Source organism: Nomascus leucogenys, chromosome 19, assembly GCF_006542625.1.
Source record: "Nomascus leucogenys isolate Asia chromosome 19, Asia_NLE_v1, whole genome shotgun sequence".
Taxonomy (NCBI): domain Eukaryota; kingdom Metazoa; phylum Chordata; class Mammalia; order Primates; family Hylobatidae; genus Nomascus; species Nomascus leucogenys.
The window spans coordinates 20,253,292-20,280,252 of NC_044399.1; the positions used below are offsets into that span (position 1 = coordinate 20,253,292).

Genomic DNA, 26,961 nt, shown 5'->3' on the forward strand with positions numbered 1-26,961 from the left:
CAGAGGTACAAAGAGGAGCTGGTACCATTCCTTCTGAAACTATTCCAATCAATAGAAAAAGAGGGAATCCTCCCTAACTCATTTTATGGGGTCAGCATCATCCTGATACAAAAGCCTGGCAGAGACACAACAAAAAAACAATTTTAGACCAATATCGCTGATGAACATCAGTGCAAAAATCCTCAATAAAATACCGGCAAACCGAATCCAGCAGTACATCAAAAAGCTTATCCTCCACCATCAAGTTGGCTTCATCCCTGGGATGCAAGGCTGGTTCAACATATGCAAATCAACAAATGTAATCCATCCCATAAACAGAACCAACGACAAAAACCACATGATTACCTCATTAGATGCAGAAAAGGCCTTTGACAAAATTCAATAGCCCTTCATGCTAAAAACTCTCAATAAACTAGGTATTGATGGAACGTATCTGAAAATAATAAGAGCTACTTATGACAAACCCACAGCCGGTATCACACTGAATGGACAAAAATTGGAATCATTGCCTTTGCAAACCGGCACAAGACAGGGATGCCCTCTCTCACCACTCCTATTCAACATAGTGTTGGAAGTTCTGGCCAGGGCAATCAGGCAGGAGAAAGAAATAAAGGGTATTCGATTAGGAAAAGAGGAAGTCAAATTGTCCCTGTTTGCAGATGACATGATTGTATATTTAGAAAACCCCATTGTCTCAGCCCAAAATTTCCTAAAGCTGACAAGCAACTTCAGCAAGGTCTCAGGATACAAAATGTGCAAAAATCATGAGCATTCCTATCATCAATAACAGACAAACAGAGAGTCAAATTATGAGTGAACTCCCATTCACAATTGCTTCAAAGAGAATAAAATATCTAGGAATCCAATTTAAAAGGGATGTGAAGGACCTCTTCAAGGAGAACTACAAACCACTGCTCAACGAAACAAGAGGACACAAACAAATGGAAGAACATTCCATGCTCATGGATAGGAAGAATCTATATCATGAAAATGGCCATACTGCCCAAGGTAATGTATAGATTCAATGCTATCCCCATCAAGCTACCAATGATTTTCTTCACAGAATTGGAAAAAACTACTTTAAAGTTCATATGGAACCGAAAAAGAGCCCGCATTGCCAAGAAAATCCTAAGCAAAAAGAACAAAGCTGGAGGCATCATGCTACCTGACTTCAAGCTATACTACAAGGCTACAGTAACCAAAACAGCATAGTACTGGTACCAAAACAGATATATAGACCAATGGAATAGAACAGAGCCCTCAGAAATAACACCACACATCTACAGTCATCTGATCTTTGACAAACCTGACAAAAGAAATGGGGAAAGGATTCCCTATTTAATAAATGGTGCTGAGAAAACTGGCTAGCCATATGTAGAAAGCTGAAACTGGATCCCTTCCTCACACCTTATACAAAAATTAATCCAAGATGATTAAAGATTTAAATGTTAGACCCGAAGCCATAGAAACCTCAGAAGAAAACCTAGGCAATACCATTCAGGACATAGGCATGGGCAAGGACTTCATGACTAAAACACCAAAAGCAATGGCAACAAAAGCCAAAATAGACAAATGGGATCTAATTAAACTAAAGAGTTTCTGCACAGCAAAAGAAACTACCAGCAGAGTGAACAGGCAACCTACAGAATGAGAGAAAATTTTTGCAATCTACCCATCTGACAAAGGGCTAATTTCCAGAATCTACAAAGAATTTAAAGAAATTTTCAAAAAAACAATGCCATCAAAAAGTGGGCAAAGGATATGAACAGACACTCTCAAAAGAAGACATTTATGCAGCCAACAGACACATGAAAAAATGCTCATCATCACTGGTCACCAGAGAAATGCAAATCAAAACCACAATGAGATACCATCTCACACTAGTTAGAATGGTGATCATTTAAAAATCAGGAAACAACAGATGCTGGAGAGGATATGGTGAAATTGGAATGCTTTTACACTGTTTGTTGGAGTGTAAATTAGTTCAACAATTGTGGAAGACAGTGTGGCGATTCCTCAAGGATCTAGAACTAGAAGTACCATTTGACCCAGTGAAGCCGTTACTGGGTAGATACCCAAAGGATTATAAATCATGCTACTATAAAGACACATGCACATGTATGTTTATTGTGGCACTGTTCACAATAGCAAAGACTTGGAACTAACCCAAATGTCCATCAATGATAGACTAGATTAAGAAAATGTGGCACATATACACCATGGAATACTATGCATCCATAAAGAAGGATGAGTTAATGTCCTTTGCAGGGACATGGATGAAGCTGGAAACCATCATTCTGAGCAAACTATCACAAGGACAGAAAACCAAACACCGCATGTTCTCACTCATAGGTGGGAATTGAACAATGAGAACACTTGGACGCAGGGAGGGGAACATCACACACTGGGGCCTGTCGTGGGGTGGGGGTTGGGGGAGGGATAGCATTTGGAGAAATTCCCAATGTAAATGACAAGTTAATCGGTGCAGTAAACCAACATGGCACATGTATACCTGCGTAACAAACCTGCATGTTGTGTAGATGTATCCCAGAACTTTAAGTATATATATATATATGAGTAGAGAAGCACCCTGGCTGACAGCCAGCAAGAAAACATGGACCTCAGTCTAAAGCCACACAAAATGGATGTCTTGCCAACAATCTGAGCAAGTTCAGAATTGGATTTTTTTTTTTCCCAGAGCTTCCAGACAAGAAGAGCCTGGCTGACAATTTGATTTCAGCATGAACTCCTTACCTACATACTGTGAGTTAATAAAAGGGTGTTGTTTTAAGACACTAAACTTGTGTTCATTTGTTACACAGCAAGAAAAAATTAATAAATGGTCTTTTCACTAAATGATGATGGGTCAACTGGATATTCCTATGGAGAAGAAAAGACAAACTTGATTTCTACCTTCAACTTCACATAAAAATCAACTGTAGGTAGGCTGTAGATCAAAAGGTAAAAGGCAAAAGGATTAAATTTCTAGAAGATAACATAGGAGAATATTTTATGACTTTGGGGTAGGAAAAGATTCCTTTAGTAGGACACTACAACAGTACCCACAGAAGATTGTTAAATTACATTAAAATTAGAATTTTTTTTCCAGCAAAAAGACCATATTAAGAGACTAACGAGACAATCCAGAGTGGAAGAAGATATGTGCCATATGTCAAAGGTACTGGTACCTGGAATTTATCTTAAAATTTCTACAAACCAGTAAGAAAAAGGCTGGCAACCAAACATCAAGATGGGCAATAGACAAGAGCAGAAATTTCAGACGTTACTCAAATTATGAAAAGGTACTCACCCTCATTAGTTATCATGGAAATGTAAATATAAAAATCTGAAACTCTTCCAATATGATACATGCTAGAGTGCCAAATGGACTCACAGACAAATTGACTACCACAAGAACAGGTCAATCTTTGATTTATATGCTTTTCTGCCTCTATAAAAGAAAACATTATTAAATTTAAAAGTAAATTCTTTTATTATTTTTGGTAACATCAGAAATTCAAAATGTAGGGGGAGAATGGAGTTAATGTGTATGTTTTTTATTTGTTTCTTTTCTCTTGTTTTTGTGATCAAAGTTAGGTTGCTATCAGTGTGTGTGCGTGTGTGTGTGTGTGTGTTTGAGACAAGGTCTCACTCTGTCACCTAAGCTGGAGTGCAGTGGCGCAATCACAGATCACTGCAGCCTTGACCTGCTGGGCTCTAGAGATCTTCCCACGTTAGCCTTCAATTAGCTGGGACTACAGGAGTGCTTACAAAAACATTAGATTAGTTATAGATAACTTCTTATAACTACAAAATGTTTTTGTAAGCACCATAGTAACCCAAAGCAAAAACCTAAAATATAATAAAAATCAAAAGCAATGAATTAAAACACACTACTAGAGAAAATCGCAACCACAAATAAAGAGAGTAAGAAAGGAAAACAAGGTTACAAAACAAGAGAACAAGTAAAATGACAGTCCTTACCTATCAATCATAACATTGAATGTAAATCAACTGAATTCTCCAATTAAGACATAGAATGGCTGAATGGATTAAAAAACAAGACCCAAATATATGCTGCCTACAAGAAACTTATCTCACCTATAAAGATAACCATAGAGTAAAAGTGAAGAGATGGAAAAAGATACTCCATGCAAATGGAACTTTAAAAAGAGCAGGCATAGCTATATTTGTAGCACATAAAATAGACTTTAAGTTAAAAACTATAAAAAGAGACAAAAAAGGCCACTATATAATTATAAAGATATCAATTTAGCAAGAGGATATTACATTAATAAATATATATGTACCTAACACCAGAACACCCAAATATACAAAACAAATATTAATAGACATAAAGGGAGAGGTAGACTGCAATACAGTAATAGTAAGGGACTTCAGCACCTCACTTTTGGCAATAGATAGATTATCCAGGCAGAAAATTAACAAAGAAACATTGCAGTTAAACTACACTCTAGACCAAATGGACCTAACAGACATTTACGAGCATTTTATCCAACTACTGCAGAACACACATTTTTCTCATCAGTGCATGGAACATTCTCCAGCATAGGGCATATGTTAGGTCACCAAAAAGTCTCAACAAATTTAAAAGAACAGAAATCATATTAAGTATATTTTCTGACCACAATGGAATAAAACTAGAATCTTTGCAAAGAGGAACTTTGAAAACTGTACAAATACATGGAAATTAAACAACATGCTCCCAAATGACCAATGGGTCAATGAAGAAATTATGAGAGAAATTTTTTAAAAACTCTTAAAACAAATGAAAATGGAAACACAATATACCAGAACCTATGGGATACAGCAAAAGTAGTACTAAGGGGAAGTTTATAGCAATAAATGCCTATGTCAAAAAAATACAGACTTCAAATAAATAACCTAATGATACGCTTCAAGGAACTAGAAAAGCAAGAACAAGCCAAACCTAAAATTTGTAGAATAAAAGAAATAATAAAGATCAGAACAGAAATAAATAAAATGGAGACTAAAAAACCACAAAAGATCAATAAAACGAAATTTTTTTTTTTAAGATAGACAATACCAACACACTGGAAAACCCAAATAGGTAAAATCAGAGACAAAAAAGGAAACATTACAACTGGTACCACAAAAATAGAAAGGATCACTAGAGACTACTATGAACAGCTACATGCCAATGAATTGGAAAACCTACAAGTAATGGATAAATTCCTGGAAAAATACAATCTACTAAAATTAAAACATAAAGAAATAGAAAAACAGACAAATAATGAGCAAGAAGATCTAAGTAATAATAAGAAGTCTCCCATGAAAGAAAAGCCCAGGACCTGATGGAAACACTGCTGAATTCTACCAAACATCTGAAGAAGAACTAATACCAATTCTACTCAAACTACTTTAACAAAATTGAAGAAGAGGGAATATTTCCAAACTCATTCTATGAGGCCAGCATTACCATGATATCAAGACCAGACAAGAATATAACAGAAAACTACAGGCCAATATAACTGATGAGCATAAATGCAAAAATCCTCAACAAAATACTAGCAAACTGAATTCAATAACACATTGAAAAGATCACCATGATCATGTGGAATTCATCCCAGGGAGGCAAGGATAGTTCAGCATACACAAATCAATAAACATGATACATCACATCAATAGGATCAAGAACAGAAACCATATGATTGTTTCAATACATGCTGGAAAAGTGTTTGATAAAATTCAACATCCCTCCATAATAAAAACTCTCAACAAACGGGGTATAGAAAGAACATACCTCAATACCATAAGGGCAATATATGACAGACTCACAGCTAATATCACACTGAACAGTGAACAAAGTATTTCCACTAACATCTAACAAGACAAGATGCCCATTTTCACCACTTCAACTCAACATAATATTGGAAGTCCTAGATAGAGCAATTAGGCAAGAGAAAGAAACAAAGAGTATCCAAATTGGAAAGGAAGAAGTCAAATTAACCTTGTTTGCAGATGACATGATCTTTTATTTAGTAAAACCTAAAGACTCCATCAAAAAACTCTCAGAACTGATAAAGATAGTAAAGTTGCAGGATACAAAATCAACATAAAAAAATCAGCAGTGTTTATATATGTTTACAGTGATCAATCTGAAAAAGTAATCAAGAAAGCAATCCTATTTACAATAGCTACTAAAAAAAACCTAGGAATAAATTTAACAAAAGAAGTTTTTCTTTATAAGGAAAACTATAAAACACTGATGAAAGAAATGGAAAGGACACACACACAAAGGAAAAGATATCCCATGCTCATGGATTGGAAGGGTTAATATTGTTGAAATGTTATATGACCCAAAGCAATCTACAGATTCAATGCAATTTCTATCAAAATACTAATGACATGCTTTACAGAAATGGAAAAAACAATCCTAAAATTTGTATGGAATCCCAAAAGATGCCGAATTGCCAAGGAATCCTGAGGAAAGGGGGAAAAAAAAAAAAAAACCAAGCCGGAAGCATCATACTACCTGACTTTAAATCATGCTACAAAGCTATAGTAATTAAATCAACATGATACTGGCATAAAAGCAGACACAGACCAATGGAATGTAATAGAGAACTCAGAAATAAATCAGTATACTTACAGCCAACTTGTTTTCAACAAAGGCACTAAGAACACACATTGGGGAAAGGATAGTCTCTCTAATAAACATTATTGAAACTAGATATCCATATGCAGAAGAATGAAGCTAGATGGATCCTTTTACCATATACAAAAATCAACTCAAATGGATTAAAGTCTTAAATAAGACATGAAACTACTAAAAGAAAACATTAGGGGGAATGCTACAGGACATTGGTCTGGGGAAAGATTTTTTTCGGGTAAGACCTCAAAAACACAGGCAACAAAAGCGAAAAATAGACAAATGGAATTACACCAAGCTAAAAAGCTACACATAGAAAAGTAAACAATCAATATAGTGAAGAAACAGTCTACAGCATGGGAGAAAATATTTGCAAACTATCCATCTGACAAGGGATTAATAACCAGGATATTTAAGGAACTCAAACAACTCAATAGCATGATGACAAATAATCTGAATAAAACATGTACCAAAGACCTGAATAGACATTTCTCAAAGGAAGACATACAAATGGCCAACAAGTACATAAAAAATGCTCAGCATCACTATCAGGAAAATGCAAATCAAAACTAAGACTACAAATTAAGTTCACTGTATACTGCTTGGGTGATGGGTGGACCAAAATCTCACAAATCACCACTAAAGAACTTACTCATGTAACCAAATACCACCTGTTCCCCAAAATCTATGGAAATAAAACATTAAAAACAAACCAACCAACAAACAAAAAAACCCACAATTAGGTGTCATCTCACCCCAGTTAGAGTGGCTATCAAGAAAAAGACAAAAAATAACAAATGTTGGTGAGGATGCAGAGAAAGGGGAATACCTGTAAACTGTTGGGAATGTAAAGTAGTGCAGCCATTATGGAAAACACTTTAGAGTTTCCTCAAAAAACTAAAACTAGAACTATCACATAGTTCAGTTCAGCAATCCCACTGATGGGTCTATATCCAAAAGAAAGGAAATCAGTGTATCAAAGAGATATCTGCATTCCCATGTTCATTGCAGCACTGTTCACAGTACCCAAGATACTACTGAATATAAATGTCCATCAGTTGGTGAATGAAAAAAGAAAATGTGGTATATACACATAATGGAATATTATTCAGCCATAAAAAGAATGAAATCCTGTCATTTGCAGAAAAATGGATGGGATTGGAGGTTATTATGTTAAGTGAAAACCAGGCACAGAAAGACAAATATTACATGTTCTCATTCCTATGTGGGAGCTAAAAAGTGAATCTTATGGCTGGGCGTGGTGGCTCACGCCTGTAATCCCAGCACTTTGGGAGGCCAAGGGGGGCGGATCACCTGAGGTCAGGAGTTCAAGACCAGCCTGGCCAACATGGTGAAACCCTGTCTCTACCAAAAATGCAAAAATTAGCTGAGCATGGTGGTGTGTGCCTGCAATCCTGGCTACTGGCAGGGGAAGCTGGGAGAGAGGAGAATTGCTTAAACCCGGGAGGCAGAGTTTGCAGTGAGCCAAGATTGCGCCACTCTACTCCAGCCTGGGCAACAGAATGAGACTCAGTCTGAAAAAAAAAAAAAAAAAAAAAAAAAAGTGAATCTCACAGGGGTAGACAGTAGAATGGTCACTACCAGAGGCTTAGAAAGGAAGTGGGGTGGAACAGATGAGAGAAATTGGTTAAGGGGTACAAAAACAGAATCAGATATAAGAAATAAGTTCCTGTATTTGATAATGCAGTGGGAAAATTATAGTAATTGTATATTTCAAAATAGCTAGAAGAGAAGAATTGTAATGTTCTCAAAACCAAGATAAATATTTGAAGTGATGGATACCCCATTTATCCTAATCTGATCATAACACAGTGTATACAGGTATTCAAATGTCACATGTACCCTAAAGTATGTACAACTATTATGTAATCAATGAAAAAAAATCTCAAAATATTTTTTAAAAAACCTTAACACAATCAGATGGCACTATATACCTACTAGATTGACCCAAATTACAAAACATAGCAAAAACAAAAAATACAGACAATACCAAGTGTTGGTGAGCAAATGAAGCAACATAAACTCATATATCGCTGGTGGGAGTACACATTGGTACGACCACTTTGGAAACCATTTAGTATTGTCTTCTGAAGCTAAACATATGCATACCATATGACCTCTGCATTTCCTCTCTGGATGGACCCAAGAGAAATGTGTGCATAAGTTCACTGAAAGGCAAGCATAAAAATGCTCTTGACAGTATTATTTTTAGTAGTACCACATTGGAAACAGCCCAAGTATTCATCAATCATAGAATAAATAAATACACGGTAGTGCATTCATCCAGTGGAAAAGTATTTAGTAATAAAAATGAAATAATTAAAGTTGCATGCAACATACAATGTTGACTGAGAGAAGTCAGACACAAACAAGTATACATTATATAATTCCGGTTATTTAAAGTCCAAAACCAGGTACATCTAGATGTTAGTAGTAGTTACATTTGGGAAAATGGAGTAAGCGAGATGGGCAGAAACATAAGGGGGTCTTCTGAGCTCGGGCAATGGTGATTCTTGAGTGGGTGGCAGTTAATAGAAGTTTGTTTTGTGATAATTCATGAGGGGATACATTTATGTTTTAGGTACTTTTTTGTTATTCTTAAATTTAAAAACAACTTAAAAATTCAAATAATTTGTAAGGAGTCCTATTTTCTGAAAGTAAATTTTTTCATCAGGGAATGTACTCCATCCCACCTTTGTTCCTACCCTTATTTATTTCTTGGTAATTTCCTATCTAAGCATATATTTTTGTTTAATACAACACCAGCTTCTTTTCCAGTAATTGCTCCAAGGAAGCCATCTTTGTCATTCCTCAGAAATGCTCATAATACAACATAGTGGTCAGAAATAATAATACCAAATAGAAGTGTAATTTCCTAAGTGGAAAACACATTTCTCTTGGCAATGACTGTCAACAGCATTCCTGGAAATCCAGCAGAACTCAGAATTTCAAGCACTACAGTGAAGGAAATGTCTAGTAGCAGTAGTAATGGAAACAAAAACATGAAGGAAAGAGAATGATTTGGAAGAATGTTAATTCTTTACTTTTGCTCCATTACAAATCTAAACACAGGTATAAAAAAGACTAATTGAAGAGTCTAACGTTATTTACTAACATTATTTTCTAAGATTTGCTTAATGTCCAAATATTACTATACAACTTTAACTTAGGCCGGCTAAAAGGTTTGAAATAGCCTAGTGAGGGCTAAAGCTAGAAGACCAATAGGGCATTCATCTCACGGGTCAAATGTTATCACCCAACTCTCCAAGTACACATAATCCATAACAGAAGGCTGCCTTCTAATTGCCTATCCTGGTGCCATTTTGTCTGTCTGGAAAAATCCCAACTCATCTTCAAGTCCAAATTCGTTCATCTTGTCCTCTGTTACTTACCTAGGTATTAATAGAACTCATCTCTCCTTTCTCATTACCATTCATACCTCGTATCTGATTTATGATCGCCCTTACTATGATATATTAAAATTCTTCAATTTTTTTCTCTTCTATCCCACTGTAAGTAACTTAAGGGCAGGAACTATATTTCATTCATTATTCTCTCCAATGCTTATCTGAACAGTTAGCTCACAGCAGCTATCAGTAAGGAAGGGTTGTTAAGTGAAATAAATGGGAAGAGACTGACAGAGAAGGTTACTCAGTTTGTGTTTTGGAAAGCGGGGTGGGGAGGAAGTGGTCCAAGAGCTGACATCATGATGGAGGCCAGAACTAGAGGCTGAAACACACTGACACTGGTAAGCCAAGCTGGCAGGTACTGGTATAAAAGTGAGATGAATAATTGAAGGCCAGAGTACAAGTCTAACAGCTCCTGTTGGGACTAGCCAGAAACTAGGCCACATACACACTAGTTATAACAGCCAGAGACAATGTAGAGGCAATTTAAACCACAACTAATCATAAAATGGAAGGTGATGCATAAATAGTTTTCTCAAGTAGAACTGCAAGGTGGCAAGCCAAGTTGTCCTGCTGTTTTGGTGGTACGTAGCCTAGTACCACTAGTATGATTCATATTAGAATGCCCCAGTTTGTTTGGCTTTGCCATTATTGAGGAGAGGGACTTGTTGGTACCGAAGCAAGGGGAATTACAGGAGATGGGCATGGTTTCATTAGGACAGGTGAATTTGGGAGGTAGGAAATCAACCATTGTGGGTGTATATACCACAATATATATGTGATTTTTACTCTTGGTCTATGGTGACTGAGATACTACTTCTAGTCACTCTGATCTTATTTAAAAGGTCTGACAGATTCTACATGTCCAAAATATACCACCATGTTGACAAGGAAAAATCAATTTCTTAAAGTACTCATGAAAAGGTTTGACAAGTTAGGAAAAGGCTTTGGTAGATTCAGCTCCATGATGGGGGGTGGCTGGGGAGAATAGTCATTAGTAAGCCCATTAATACTGGTGAAATGCCAAACATTTTAAAACTCCCTTTAAAATAAAAAGTACAATAATCTTGGGAGCTGAGATGAGCTCTACTGTGGATGGGTACTTATTTAGACAAGATTTGAAGAAGACCTGTCACAATTAAGAAATAAACGGTAGACCTCAGTGTGAGCTTATCTTGCCAAGGGTTACAACGCCTGAAGGCATTCTGCAGGAACATGGCAATGATGGATTTTGGTTACGGTGGACTGACTGTCTTACCTCAGTGTTTGGTAGGTGGCCTATTCTGTGACTGAAGTCCATGGATGTTGAATCTCAAGACCATCTTGCAGTGTGGATGTAGTAGACACAATGTAACTACCTAAAAGCCAACAAAAATGTTCATTTCCCTTGACTGACTCTACTGAGACATGGGGAAATCAAAACATATGGCTTTTCTCTATTCCTTAGAGTAAGGGATATTTTGGCTACTAATCTAAAAGTTCCTAGGGAGGACATTCTCTCTTTAAATAAGCCAAAGCCTAATCAGGAGGAGGCCTTTTGCCTTTCTTCCCTTTCCCCTTCTTTCTGGCTGAATGTCAGAAATGAGGCCTAGAGTTGCAGGAGCCATGATGTGACCATGAGATGAAGACCACAAGGATAAAGGTTTATGTGATGTGTAAAGGACAACAGGGTAGAAACATAGGACCCATGTCCCTGATGGCACTGTTGAGATGTTATTTACCTCTGGACTGCCTATGCCTGGATTTCTTGGCAGATGAGAAAAATAGATCCCTATCTGTTTAGGCCACTGTAATTTGGTTTTCTGTTATCTATAGTCAAACTCAATCCCAGATGATAAAAGTGAATAGAAATAGGGCCTTTGAATATTCTGGGTGTTTTTGGTCACAGCACAAGGGTGGTTGATGTGCTTAGCTGCCTATCAGGCTCTGGTACTTGAGTGGGGGAGAAAGTGGCATCTGCACATATCCAGGGCTTGCCTGAGAGGAGGCAGGGTAGGAGCTGACTGAAAAAGAGCCTTTCCCAGGAAAGCTCCTCCTAGCACATATTCTGACTATTTCTGAGGCTGGCAAGATGTGCTGAGTGTAGGGAAGTTAGGAAGGTTCAAGTCAAGCAGGGCCGTGTGGGAACAAAATTTAGGGTTGAGGACAGGCTGCAAGACTAGAAGATTCTGGAGACATGAGCAGCCCCACATGCCAACACAGCTGTAGGCAGAGTAAGGCTGGGTACTCAGAAAGGCTATACCAGCAGGGTTTGTCAAAAGGTTAAGTAGAACCAGATAGTCTTAGAAACCTTCTTACAAGGGGAAATTCTTAAGCGGTTATTTATTTATTTCCAGGTTGTTTTCCACCTTTCCAATGGTGCCAAGTTGCAACCAAGTGAAAACAAGACCTAAAAAAAAATTCTCCCATTCTAAACTTTCTGCATAATTTGGAGAAATGTTTCCTAGTCAACATAGTTTATTACGTATTTCTCTATAAGCCAGGACTGTGGTCAATACGATAATCAATTTAGTCTGCAAACAGATAATCTTACCTAAGTGACACTGAGTTCACCAAAGTGAAAAACAACTGGAGGTGTTGTATGATTTTAAAAAATAATGCAACTTTTTAGACTGGCGTTAATTTTGAAATATAAAAATTTCTTTAGAAAAAATAAGATATTCATTGGGCTATTAACTTCTAAACCAGAGATTATATCCTAGTACCACACTAATCACCTCTTGTCCTAAATCCTAATACTGACCGAAAAACAAAAACAAAAACAAACAAAAAAAACCTTTTCTCTCATTCTTGAATTTTAGGTTATACTTGCATGAATCATTAAAAGCTGCAGTTGGGGCCAGGCATGACAGCTCACACCTGTAATCTCAGCACTACGGGAGGCCAAGGTGGGAGGACTGCTTGAGGCCTGGAGTTTGAGACTAGCTTGGCCAACATAGCAAGACCCTGTCTCTAATATAAATAAATAAATAAAAGCCACAGTTGGGTTTTATAAACAGATTTTTGTAAGCTGCTCAGATAAATGAGAGAATAGGTAACATGAGAGTCTGGTTTTGTCTTACTCAAAAATTATTCTGGGATTGAGTTAAAAATATTCTAGAAGAAATTTGTGATTCTTTAGTGATGCAAATGCTTATGCTGTCATCGCATTTAATGGTTCATTTTATATCTTAAAAAGTTAATTCCATATTAAGTAAAGAAAAAATTATGAAAATTTCTTTTACAAGAATATATTCAACAAAGTAATGTAATCTACCAGAAATTCTCTATGTCTCTGTGCTATGTTTTTCTAGTTAGGTAACTGAAAGGAAATAAAATATCGATTTGGCCTAATTAACGAAAAGACCCTAGAATATTTTTTAAAGTTAATTATTTTGACCTGCTATACTGCTGAACTAAGACATACTTTCTCTTAGCTTTGATCAGAAAATCAATTTAGCTGTCTCAGTGAAAAGCCTATTTTTCATGAAGTGGAAGAACATCTAAAGAAAATACAGAGTAGCAAACATTCCAGAATTAAAACTGAAGAAAAAATCCATATATGTTCTTTAAAAATAACATTTAAAACAACCTAGTTAACAAAATGACATTGATGAACACTGTGGTAAAGTTTATAATGTACGCTAACTGATGTAGGGCTACTCTTCTCTGAATGCTGGATAGGAAATGACATTTCACTCACTCATACTAGAGAAGAACGCTAATGCCCCAGAACTCAAGCCTACAGGAAAGGATGTGCCATCTTTGCCAAAAGGGCAGCAGGATTTAAAATATTTGAATATTTTGGTTCCTAGAATTTTTCAGAGCTTACAACAACAACAACAAAAATGTGTGTATAAACTAAAGGATACAGAAAACCAGTTTCTATCTAGATAGGGCAGGATTTATTATCCACTGCTTGGACTAGCAAACTTCCTCCATTTGTTTCCGTAAGATTTCTACTGAAGCACAGACATTACATAATGTGCAAACACTGCAAAGCCTCCTAAAAGGCATGCTGGCAGGTTAAAAGGTCGTTGTCTGGATGACAGTCAAGCCACAGAGAAACAGGTCTGTGGGGGCCAGGGGGAAATATCCAGCTGGACCAGATTCCCAGCTGGGAATGATCTCTGACCTGATCTTCTTTTCCCTTGATAACCCCACTCTTCGTGTAACCATGAAAATTATGCCGATGCAAGTAGCTGATATGAACATTATTTATGTCCACTATTCATGGAGTGTAAACTCTAGCAGAGCCCACTAATCATCTCCCAAAGTTAGGGTCTTCTGTTGAGTGTTGCTCTCTCTCAGTTGGGACCTTCTCTTTGTGGGAAGCAAGGTACTAGGAATCACCAAAGTGATGGTGAGGGCTAGCCTGGGCGAAGGCAGCTTCTGTGAGGGTTATTGCAAGAGGAGGCAGGGGTGGCACTGCAGATCTAGAGGGAAGAGGCTGGCTACTAGGAAGTGAACTATGAACCCAAGTAGGGAATGAACCAATAACCCAAAGAGGGAAGAAGACAGGTAACTATTGCCTCATTTTCCTTTACCCAAGGTTACACACACTGGGTAGGTTATGGGAAAAAAAAAAAAAATCAGAGACCACTGAAGTAGTAGTTATTTGGCTATCAGAAGGCCAGATTAGAGCCAAGGGATTAAAAGATCAGAAAAGGAAAGGATATAAGAAATAGGAGGACTGTGCTCCAAAAATTTGTTTGCTAGTTTGTTATTTAGAACAGAGATGAAGAAATGTAGCTGAATATTCAGTCTGATTTACAAAATGTATTTCATATATCAGGGTTGTGTGAGGAAGGAAGCCCAGGGTTCTTCAAGCAACCATGTAGTGCAAAACTCTGGTTGCCTTGGATTGGGGAGGGAAATATGTCTTATGCCTAAACTGTCTTGCTCCCTGCTGCCTAAACTTCGGTCTCCTGGAAGATGCAGTAGGAGGTCAATTATTGCAATTAAAAGGGAGAGTCCTTTCTTTCAAGTGCAGCTTTTGGAGCCTACTTCTCCTGAAGTGTATATAACTCTGATGCAGAAAAAGTGGAAAATACCTTTACATAATTTCCTGTTTTAATTAAAAACATTAAACACTTGATTATATGTTATATGTGATATATTATGTATTCACTAAATATACTGTTAAGAATAATCTGTCATGGCTAGACTTTTCATATATAAATTTTAAAAATGTATAAAATGTATATCCCATGTCCTGATTTGGGTTTAGAAAATATTTCTAAAGAGGCATAAGTACAGCTGCATATCTAATGGTGTCCTCAGCCCTGGGACTCTGGGTCCTCAACCTTCTCAATGTCTCAAGGACAAGGAGCTCCTAATTCAGGCAGTCAGGATGAGGGGAACACCTATTCCAGGGAGGAAAGTGGTATCCCCAGCTGGAGAATGCTTTTTGTTTTTAATTCAACTTTTATTTTAAGATAGTTGTAGATTTACATGCAGGTGTAAGAAATAATATAGGGAAATCCACATACCTTTTACCCAGTTTCTCCCATGGTAATATCTTTCAAAACCACAGTATAATGTTACAGCCAGGATATGTATGTATGTATTTTTTAAAGAGACAGGATCTTCCTCTGTTGCCCAGGCTGAATTGCAGTGGTGCAATCACAGCTCGCTGTAACCTTGAACTCCTAGGCTCAAGCGATCCTCCTACCTCAACCTCCCAAGTAGCCAGGACTACAAGTGTGTGCCACCATGCCTAGCTAAATTTTTATCTTTAATTTTTAACTCCTGGCAACCACTAACCTGTTCTTCATTTCTATAATGTTATCACTTCAAGAATGCTATAGAAATGGAATCACACAGTATGTAATCCTTAAGGGTTGCTTTTGTTTTCACTGAGCATAATTCTCTGGAGATGGACACAGGTTGCTGTGTGTATTACAAGTCTGTTCCTTTTTATTATCAAGTAGAATTCCATGGTATGGCTTTGCCACAGTTTGTTTAATAATTTACCCATTGAAAATACCTCTGGGTTGTTTCCAGTTTTTGGCTATTATGAATAAAACTACAATAAACATTCATACATAGGTTTTTCTCTGAACACCAGTTTTCACATATCAGGGATGAATGCCTAGGAGTGTAACTGCTGGGTCATACGGTAGCTGCGTGTTTAGGTTTTTAACTGTCAAACTGCTTTCCAGAGTGGGTGCACCATTTTACATTATCAGCAGCAATGTATGAGTGATCTAGTTTCTCTGCATCCTTACCAGCATTTGTGGTTGCTAATTTTTTTTTATTTTAGCCATTCTGATAGGTGTGTAATGATATCTCACTGTGATCACACCCAGCTAGTCTTTGCCTAGTCCTAGATCCTGATCCTGAATATTTTCTCCCTTTTTTCTAAAAGGATTGTAGTTTTAAGATTTATATTAAAATTCATGGCTCATTTAGAGTTAACTTTTTTATAAGGTGTAAGGTTTACAGTTTAGGTTGAGGTTCATTTCCTTCCTTCCTTTCTTCTTTTTCTTTTGGCCTAAGAAGAGCCAAGTGCTCCAGCAACATTGTTGAAATGGCAATTCCTCTTTTATCAAATTGCTTTTGCCCTCTTGTCAAAAATCAGTTGGACACATTTGTGTGGGTCTATTTCTAGGTTCTCTTCTCTGTTCCATTGATTTATGTATTAATCCCTTTATCAATATCACAAAGTTTTGATTACTGTAGCTACATAATAAATCTTGCAACCAGACAGACTCACTCCTTCCACTTTATTCTTCTTTTACAAAACTGCCTTAGTAATTCTTATTCCTTTGCCTTTCCAAATACATTTTAGAATAATCATGTCAATAGCTACAAAAAAATCTTGCTTGGATTTTGATAGCAACTATGTTTAATATGCATATCAATTTAGGAAGAATTGACATCTGATATGGTTTGGATTTGTGTCCTCACCCAAATCTCATGTCCTCAATGTAATCTCCAATGTTGGAGGTGGGACCTGGTGAGAGGTAACTGAACCGTGGGGATGGTTTCTCATGACTTAACACCATCCCCCTTGGTGCTGTTATAGCAATAATGATGGAGTTATCTCAAGATCTGGTTGTTTAAAGTGTGTGGCACCTCCCCCACTGCTCTTTCTCTGTCCTGCTCCTGCCATGTTAGACACCTGCTCCCACTTTGCCTTCTGCCATGAGTAAAAGCTACTTGAGGCGTCTGCAGAAGTGGATGCTGCCATGCTTCCTGTACAGCCTGTGGAACTGTGAGCCAATTAAACCTCTTTTCTTTATAAATTACCCAGTGTGAGAGTGCATTAATACATGTTTACTATGTTGAGTCTTCCAATCCATGAACATGGTATGTCTCTCCATTTACTTAGGTCTTCTTTTGTTTCTTTATTAATAGTCATCATTTTCAGCATATAATTATGTATATGTTTTTCTAAATTTATGCCTAACAATTTAATTTTTCTGACTGGCTAAAAATGTATATTATATTTTAAATTTTGGTTACTATTGCTAGTGTATGCAAATAATATTGACTTTTGTGTTTATCTTTTATCCTGTGACATTGTTGAACTTGTATTAATTCTCAAAGTTTGTTTTTGGTAGATTCCTTGGGATTGTCGTTTTTTTCTTTTAGTTTTTCTTTTTTTTTTTAAATCATTTGATATATTTTTATTCCCTGGCAGAGTCACAGAACCATCCTTGGGATTTTCTCTACAATCATGCCATCTACAAACAAGATTAATTTCTTCTCTTCTGATCTGTATATCTTTTATTTCCTTGCCTTACCTTACTGGACTGACTAGAACGTCCAGCACTATGTTGAATAAGAGTGCTGAGAGCACACATCTTTGTCTTGTTTCTAGTCTTAGAAGAAAAGCATTCAAAATATTTTTTTTTCCCTGCATCGGTTGATAGAATCATGTGGTTTATCTTCTTTAGCCTGTTAAAATGTTAGATTATATTAATGGATTTTTGAATATTATACCAGCCTTGCATCCCTGGAATAAATCACATTTGGTAATAGAATAGTATATAATTCTTTTTATATATTGCTGAATTCTATTTGCTAATATTTTATTAGAGATGTTTGTCTCTATACTCATAGGGGATACTGGCCTGTAGGTTCTTCTTTTTTTGTATTATTTTTCTCTGGTTTTGATATTAGATAATACTAGCTTCAAAAAGTGAATTGGGATGTGTTCTCTCCTATTTTCTATTTAAAAAATAGGTAGAATTGTGTTAATATTTCTTTAAACATTAGGTATAGTTCTTCAGTGAAATTGTCTGAGCCTCTAAATGTCTTTTTTTGGAAGTTTTAAAATTACAAACTGAGTTTCCTTCAAAGTTATAGGGCTCTTCAAATGATCTATTTCATCTTGGATGAGTTGTGGTAGTGTGTCCACATTTGAAGAATTGGTTTATTTCATTCCAGTTGTCAAATTTATATGTGTAGAGTTGTTCACAGTAGCCTTTATTATCCTTTTGATGGGTGCAGGCTCTACGGTGATATTTTCTATTTCATTTCTGATATTGGTAATTTGTGTCTTCAGCTGTTTTTTCTTTGTCTGTCTTGCTAAGGGTTTGTCAATTTTATTACTCTTTCAAAGTAGCCACTTTCTTGTTCTATTAGTTTTCTCTATTGTTTTTGTTTTCAATTTTTTTGGTAGAGACAGGGTCTCACTATGTCGCCTAGGCTGGTCTCAAACTCCTGGCCTTAAGCAGACCTCCTGCCTCAAGGCCTTCCAAAGTGCTGGCATTCTAGATGTGAGCCACTGCTCCTAACCCTAATTTCTATTCTTGTTATTTCTTTCCTTTTCCTCCTTTTGGGTTTATTTTGCTCTTCTCTTTCTAGGTTCTTGAGGTTGAAGCTTAGGTTACTAGGACTTTTCTTCTTTTCTAATGTAATCATTTCTGACACCAGCATACATTTTTGTCTCATCACTGTTTTAGCTGTGTCCCACAAATTTTAATATGCTGTATTTTCATTTTGATTCAGTTTTATTATTAATTATTAATAATTTTATTTTTTTTTGAGATGCTTTCACTCCGTCACCAGGCTGGAGTTCAGTGGCATGATCATGGCTTACCGCAGCCTTGGCCTCCTGGGCTCAAGTGATCTTTCCATCTTAGCCTGCCCGAGAAGCTGAGACTACAGGCTATACCTCCATGCCTGGCTAATATATATATATATATTTTTTTGAGACAGGATCTCACTTGGTCACCCAGGCTGGAGTGCAGTGGCACAATCTCGGCTCACTGCAGCCTTGACTTCCCAGGCTCAAGGGAACCTCCTGCCTCAGTTCCCTAAGTAGCTAGGACCTGTTATAGGTGTGCACCACCATGCCCAGCTAATTTTTGTATTTTTAGTAGAGATGGGGTTTCATCATGTTGCCCAGGGTGGTCTTGAACTCCTGGACTCAAGTGATTTGCCCACCTTAGCCTCTCAAAGTGCTGGGATTACATGCATGAGCCACAGTGCCTGGCCAATTTTTAAATTTTTTATAGAGACAGGGTCTCACTGTGTTGCCCTGGCTGGTCTAGAACTCTTGGGCTCAAGCGATCCTTCCATCTCAGACTCCCAAAGTGCTATGATTACAGTTGTGAGCTATAGTTTTATTATTTACATGTAGTATTATTTGAATTTCTTTGTAATTTCCATTTTTGACTCATGAGTTGTTTAGAAGTGTGCAGTTTACTTTCCAAGTATTTAAAGATCTAACTTTTGTTATTCTGTTGTTGATTTCTAGTTTGATTCCACTGTGGTCACTGAACATACTCTGTATGGTTTCAATGATATTAATGTGCTGATATCAATTCAGTTTTGGGTGGAGTGTTCTACAAATGTCTAATAGATAATTTTCTTTGCACTGAAATCGACTTTATCTGATATTAATAAAGCTATTCTTGGTTTCCTTTGCTTATGAATGTTTGCATAATGTATCTTTTCTCATCCTTTTGCTTTCAACCTACTTATGTTGTTATATTTAAACTAAGACTTTTGAGGATGGCATACAACTGAGTCATGTTTTCTAATCTACCCTGCCAATTTCTTTTAATTGTATATTTAAATTTACATTCAATATAATCATGGGTGATCATTTTATTATTTGTTTCCTGTTTGTTCTGTGTCGTGTCTCTGAGTTCTTTTTCTGGCCTTCCAATCAATGTGTGTCTAAATATAGAATTCCATCTTGATCTATCCATGGTGATTTTGAGTATCTCTTTTGAATAGCATTTGAAATGGCTGTTCTAGGTACATTACATATATACATGACTTATTACCATCTACATGTGGTTACATCTTACAGTTCAAGTGTAGAAACCTTACATGCCATTATGTCCCTGTACCCTCCCCCATTTATAAAATCGTTGCCCTAGATATTTCCTCTGTGTATATTTAGAACCATAACAGTGCTATAATTTTTGCTTTAACGGTTAAACATAATTTAGAAATCTTAAGAGAAAAAGAAAGTTGCATTTGTCCACATTTTAACTTGTTCACTGTTCTTTCTTTTTGACGTTCCCAGATTCCTTCTTTTATCATTTCCTCTCTGTTGAGAGAACTTCCTGCAGTTATTCTTTTAGGATAGATCTAATGTTGACAAGTTCTTTCAGTTTTTCAACATTTGAGAATGCTAAATTTCCCCTTCTTTCCTGAAAGATACTTTTGCTAGATATAGAATTTTAGATTGATAGTTATTTTCATTTTGCATTTTGTCGTTTTCCTTTGGGTCTCCATGGATTCTGATGAAAAACTAGCTGTCTTTCAAACAGAATTTCTTCCACGAATAATGCATTGCTTTGCTCTTCTGGCCGCTTTCAAGACATTTTCTTTGTTTTAGTTTTCAAAAGCTTGGTTATGATGTGTTTTAGTGTAGATTTCTTTGAGTTTATTCTGTTTTAAATTCGCTCAGCTTCTTGAATCTGTAAATTCATATCTTTTGCAAAATTTGGGAGTTTTTAACTATTATTTCTTTGAATACTTTTCCAGACCTACTCTCTATTTCTAGGACTAGTGTTATCACAAATGTTAGATATTTCGTTGTAGTCCAACAGGTCCCTGAGGTTCTGTTCCTTTTTTTCTCCTTTTTAGTCTATTTTCTGTCTGTTGGATAATTTATATTAATCTAATCTCATATTCACTGATTCTTTCCTCTGTCCTCTCATTTTATTGTTGGTTCCATCCATTGAGATTTTAAATTTGTTCTAAAATTTCCATTCAGTTTTTTTTAAATCTTCTCTTTCCTAAGATTTTCTATCTTCTGATTAGTTTCAAACATGTTTATTAATTGATCATTAAATAATTTCTATAATGACTGCTTTAAAGTCATTGTCAGATAATATCTCTGTCATTTTTGTGTTGGCATTGATTTTTTTTTTTCAGTCAAGTCGAGATTTTGCTAGACAAGTGATTTTCAACTAAAACATGGACAGTTTGAGTATTATGTTCTGAGACTCTGGATCTTACTTAAACTTTATGTTTTAGATGTTTTTTTCATTATGGACACGTAGGGTAGAGTCTAAGTTACCCATTTGACTTCTGTTGACACCCAAGGGATGAAGAGGCTCCTCATAGCTGCTGGGTAGGGGAAGCAATTCTGACTCTGTACTAGGCTTCCACTGTTACCATCTTGGCTGGGACAAGTGGGGAGTCCCTTGCTACTTCTCCCCACATGACCTTTACTGATAATATGGGGGTAGTGGTGATGGTGGCCCCATTACTGCAGGGCAGTGATGAAAGTCTTCGCTCTCTACTCAGCCTCTTCTGTGACAGTACCCTACAGCAGGGAAAGAGAGGGGGTGCTTCATTACTGCTGGGGAGAGGGTAAAGTCCACTCAATCTTTGCAGGCATGACTGGAGATGGCTGGAGTAGAGTAGAGCAGTTACTGTCTAAATGTTTCTTTTAGAAAGTATTGAAGACCAGAGGCCAGGTGCGGTGGCTCATGCCTGTAATCCCAGCATTTTGGGAGGCCAAGGTGGGTGGATCACTTGAGGTTAGGAGGTTGAGACCAGCCTGGCTAATATGGTGAAACCCCATCTCTACTAAAAATACAAAAATGAGCTGGGAGTCATGGCGGGCACCTGTAGTTCCAGCTACATGGGAGACTGAGGCAGGAGAATTGCTTGAACCCGGGAGGCGGAGGTTGCAGTGAACCGAGATTGAGCCACTGCACCCCAGTCTGGGTGGCAGAGTGAGACTCTGTCTCAGAAAATATATAATAATAATAAGAAAGAAAGAAAGTATTGAAGACCAGAATATACTGCCGCAAAATGACTGTAGGGGACCAAAATATACCATCCCTAAAGATGTCTCTTGGGCAAAAGGATTATTTTAAACTGAGTATTTTGAGAAACTGGAGACACAGGAGAAGCTCTAAAAATGGAGAAGTTCCCTTTTTAAAGGGAAATTCACATCTATAGAGGACATTTCCATTTGTATAGGTGCTTTCCTCTCTGTACCATGAAGGATGACTCTAAATCACCATGGACTCTATTATCAGTGCAAAGGGCACTAACTTAAATCTGCACAACGAACTTTTGTCTTGTGTGCAGTGCTTTTCTTGGTCACCTCCCATTACTGACCTCCTTTCTTTGTTTTAGTTGAAGATGGTATTTAAGTCTGAACTCAGAAGCCACCTCTTTGAGATTTACTCATTTCTCTGGGTATCTCCCATGTACATATGAAATATAAATGTTAATAAATTTATACTTTTTTTGTTAATCTGTCTTTTGTAACAAAGATCTGCCCCAAGTAAGAACTATACAAGGTAGGGAGAAGACTATTTTTTCCTACTCTATAAAACATTGCTCCTTTCCTGGTCTTTGGGCTAGAGAGAGTAGGCTTTTGTTAGGACCTTTAAAAGTCTCTACTCTTTGGTGTTTCTGGGTTGCTGGCTCCACATCCAGGATATATGTGGTAAAAAGAAAACCCAGGGAACTCACCACCGTGTTTGTTCCTTGGGTCCCAAAGTCCCTACATAGCCTGCTTTCTATTCTCTACCTTGTATAGTCTTCTTGATGTTGTTTTACAGATAATATCCAGGGTTTTTAGTACTTAGCAGGAGAAATAGTGGAAAGTCCATTTACTCTATCTTCCTGGAAGCAGAAGTCCCAGGAGGAAAATGGAATCCATAACTGAAGAATGCTTTATAAAATACATTCCACAAGGCAAAAAGAAAATGACAAAAAGCAACAGGGGGCTGGGAGGGACAAACAAACCTGTAAAGAGAAGTAAAATGACCTTATCAAAGTATATGTGGAGAATTTTACATATATTTGCCAGAATTTCAACTGTTGATTCCATTGGGTCTCAAGTAATTTCCAAAGGTAGACTGGCCCTAACTCTTGATTTAAACAACAACTGAAAACCAACAAGGGAAAGTAACTAAACAAAAGCCACATAGTGACTCTAGGGCAGAACCAAAATGAGAGTTGAGGGTTTCTGATTTCCTGTCAGTACTATTTTCACCAGTAGGCATCTGTTCCATAATATTGTCAGAGGCGTTTGAACCAGAGACTTCATTTTGAGTATGGGCTAGGAAAATGAGGCTGAAACTTGCTGGACTGTATTCTCAGAAAGTAAGGCATTCCGAGCCTCTAGATGTTTAAAGTTAAGGGAACAAATTAATAATGTTTACTAAAACAGACTCAGACTTGGGAGTGTCCAGATATCCTGATATCTGGAGAACAAAGGCATTCCTAATTTTGCTTGAAAGATGAAAATATCGATTCTTGGGCTGGGCGCGGTGGCTCATGCCTGTAATCCCAGAACTTTGGGAGGCTGAGGTGGGCGGATCACGAGGTCAAGAGTTTGAGACCAGCCTGGCCAACATGGTGAAACTCTGTCTCTAAAAAAAATACAAAAATTAGCCTGGTCACAGTGGTGCTTGCCTGTAGTCCTAGCTATTCAGGAGGCTGAGGCAGGAGAATCACTTGAACCTGGGAAGCGGAGGTTGCAGTGAGCTGAGATCACGCCACTGCACTCCAGCTTGGGTGACAGAGTGAGACTCCATCTCAAAATAATAATAATAATAATAATAATAATAATAATAAATCGATTCTTGCAAAATATAGTAATTAAGAAAATTAATCCTTTATCACAAACCCTTGTAGCAGAACACATCTCCCTATATACATAAGCATTGTACCTAGGGTGGGTGCATCCCTCCTCTTATTTTCAGGAATATCCTACTCTGTCTATGGAGGAGCTGTTCTTTCACCACTTTACTTACTTAATAAACTTGCTTTTGCTTTGCACTGCAGACTCACCCTAAATTCTTTCTTGCGCGAGATCCAAGAACCCTCTCTTAGGGTCCGGATCGGGACCCCTTTCCTTAACAATATGGTGGAGAGATGAGCAGTTGGACCAAATGGTCTTTAAGGGATATTTCCAACTTCAACCTCTGGCAGTTTCTATGACTGTCCTTAGCCCTTGCTTTCCCTCTTCCTATCTCATCTTTTTTAACCACTATGCTAAGGCTATATTAAAGAATGGAAATTTGGGGGAAGATGGAAGGGGGAAAAAAATCTATCAATAGGACAAATACACTGAACCTTGTATGTTTGAGGACTGCTTCTTTTTACATATTTAGAAAAACACCTCCCATATGAACTGCAGCTGTACAATTCAACAGGCAGGGCTGTTAACTTGTTTCTAGTTCATTATGCATGTGACCTGATGGCATTCTTAATACAGTTGAGCATGGAAAACTTTATTCAGGAGTCCTGCTGTTATCATTAACAAGGGTAACAGCACCAGCTATGGTGAAAGGAAATGCAATACAGTGGCAGAATGCCTGGGTTTCAACACTACATACTAGTTGTATAACTTTGGGCAATCATGTAACCTCTTTGTACCTCAGTTGCTTCATCTAAAATGGGGACAATAGCAATACTAAACCTTATTAGTTCTTTTGAGGAACACAGGTAAAAGCTTAGAAAGTGCCATTAGCTACTGCTGCAACTAACTGTTACATCGTTCATTGGAGGTCTGTTATAAATAAAATACTAGATAGAAGCTTTGCATATTTTATCACATTTAACACTAGAATAACCTTTTGAAGTACGGAGTATTGTTATCCCCATCTTATAGATTAAGAAACTAGGATTACTTTATTATGAAAGTCATTTATAAATATAGTATAAAATAGTATGATCTAAAAAGATAAGACTACATTTTAAAGCAACTTTTGAAGCCAAAAAGTAAAGTCACAAAAACATTTCCTACCATATTCAGAAAAATCAGCAAAGCACCCAGTATTAAAATACATTACCATGACAAGTATTTATTACTTCTATGATTTAAATTCTCCCAAAACATTTAAAGGAGGAAAATAAAAACAACCTGTTAACTCTACAAGAATATTAGGCTCTGTGTCCTTGTGCTGTTTTTTGTAAAGTACTCCCACTAAGCTAACAGGCACACCCAGGATTCCTGTAGGGACTCCATATATACTATGTACTGTATGCAGAAGAAGTGTTTCTCACCGTCCTGCAGCTAGAGTGAAGAATCAGAAACATAAGGTAAAAGTAAAGCGTGATGAAGCTTTTCTGTCTAATTTCTTATGAAAAAATTCCTTCATTCTATTTCTAATTTTATTTATTTCTAGTTTTAAACTTTTGGAAGAAAAAAAAAACTAGTAAATAATCGCTTGCTTGATATTTGTCCACTGTCAGAGAGTATTGTGTAAACATTTTGTGATACAAGAATAAACATATACATTTTAAAATCTGTGCTTACCAAGGCAGAATGGTTCTAATATATTCAATGGCGAAAATTCATTCTCTAGGTTCATTACTTGAAGGCCCCTTCTGATTAGCAAGGACTTGATTTTCTCAGGACACGGTTTCAATAATAAGTAGCCAGTAACATAGAGAACATATCGAAACCAGCACAAAAGTGGAGTGGCAATTCTGCCATTGGGTGACTCAGACATTCGTTCAATTGTTGGAAAGAGCAGAAAGGCGCGAATTACCTGCAATAAAGAAGCATACTTCGATGAGAGGTTTTCTTAAAGGATAGGTCCATTACTTATTGTTTCTTCTATACAGTAATAACAAACGACTGGGTTTTAGAATGACTAGAGATCTCTTCAGAGTGAGAAGAACCACCACTCCCCACCATCTCAGCCTGTAACTAGGCAAAATCACAGCTCACTGCAGCCTCATCCTGAGTGCAAGTGATCCTCCCACCTCGGCCTCCTAAGTAACTGGGACTACAGGTGTGCACCACCATGCCTGGCTCATTTTTTATATTTTTGTAGAGACAGGGTCTCCCTATGTTGCCCAGGCTGGTCTTGATCTCCTGGGATCAAATGATCCTCCTGCCTTGGCCTCCCAAAGTGCTGGGATTACACATGTGACCCACCATGTCCAGGCCCCCTCATTTCTTTTTATGCTAAAAAATATTCTATCATCTGAATGTACCATAGTGTATTTATTCATTCACCTACTGAAGGAAATACTGGTTGCTTGTAAGTTTTGGCAATTATGAATAAAGCTGCTATAAATGCCCGTGTGCACTAAGTTTTCAACTTCTTTGGGTAGATACCTAAGAGCACAATTGCTGGATCACATGGTAAGAATGTTTAGTTTTGTATGAAATCAGCAAATTGTCTTCCAAGGTGGTTGTACTATTTTGATTCCTACCAGTAATGAATGACAGGTGCTCCATATCCTGCTGTTTCTATATCCTTTTCAGCATTTATTATCAGTGTTCTGAATTTTGGCCATTCTAACAGGTGTGGCGTTATCTCACTGTCATTTTAATTTACATTTCCTTGATGCTATATGATGCAGAGCATCTTCTCATATGTTTATTTGTCATCTGTATATCTTCTTTGGTGAGGTGTCTGTTAAGGTTTTTGGCCCATTTTAAAATAGGTTTTATATTTTTCTTATTTTGAGTTTTCTGAGTTCCTTGTATATTCTGGATTAGTCTTTTATCAGATGTGT

General features: G+C 37.0%; 1 protein-coding gene across 5 annotated transcripts in view; it reads right to left on the minus strand.

Moving 5' to 3' along the window:
• Window positions 1-26,961, minus strand: part of LDAH (lipid droplet associated hydrolase) — a 132,027-nt gene that overhangs the window by 32,124 nt on the left and 72,942 nt on the right. For 4 of the 5 annotated variants that reach the window (XR_004026994.1, XR_004026993.1, XM_030799862.1 and 1 more), the window contains exon 5: window positions 25,748-25,982. Coding sequence is in view for 3 of the 5 variants with exons in the window: in XM_030799862.1 (XP_030655722.1) it covers window positions 25,748-25,982 (235 nt within the window). In the remaining 2 variants the exon portion in view is untranslated. Of the gene's footprint in view, window positions 1-11,320; window positions 11,421-25,747; window positions 25,983-26,961 lie in introns of all 5 variants that reach the window. The other variant, XM_030799864.1, reaches the window with a different exon arrangement.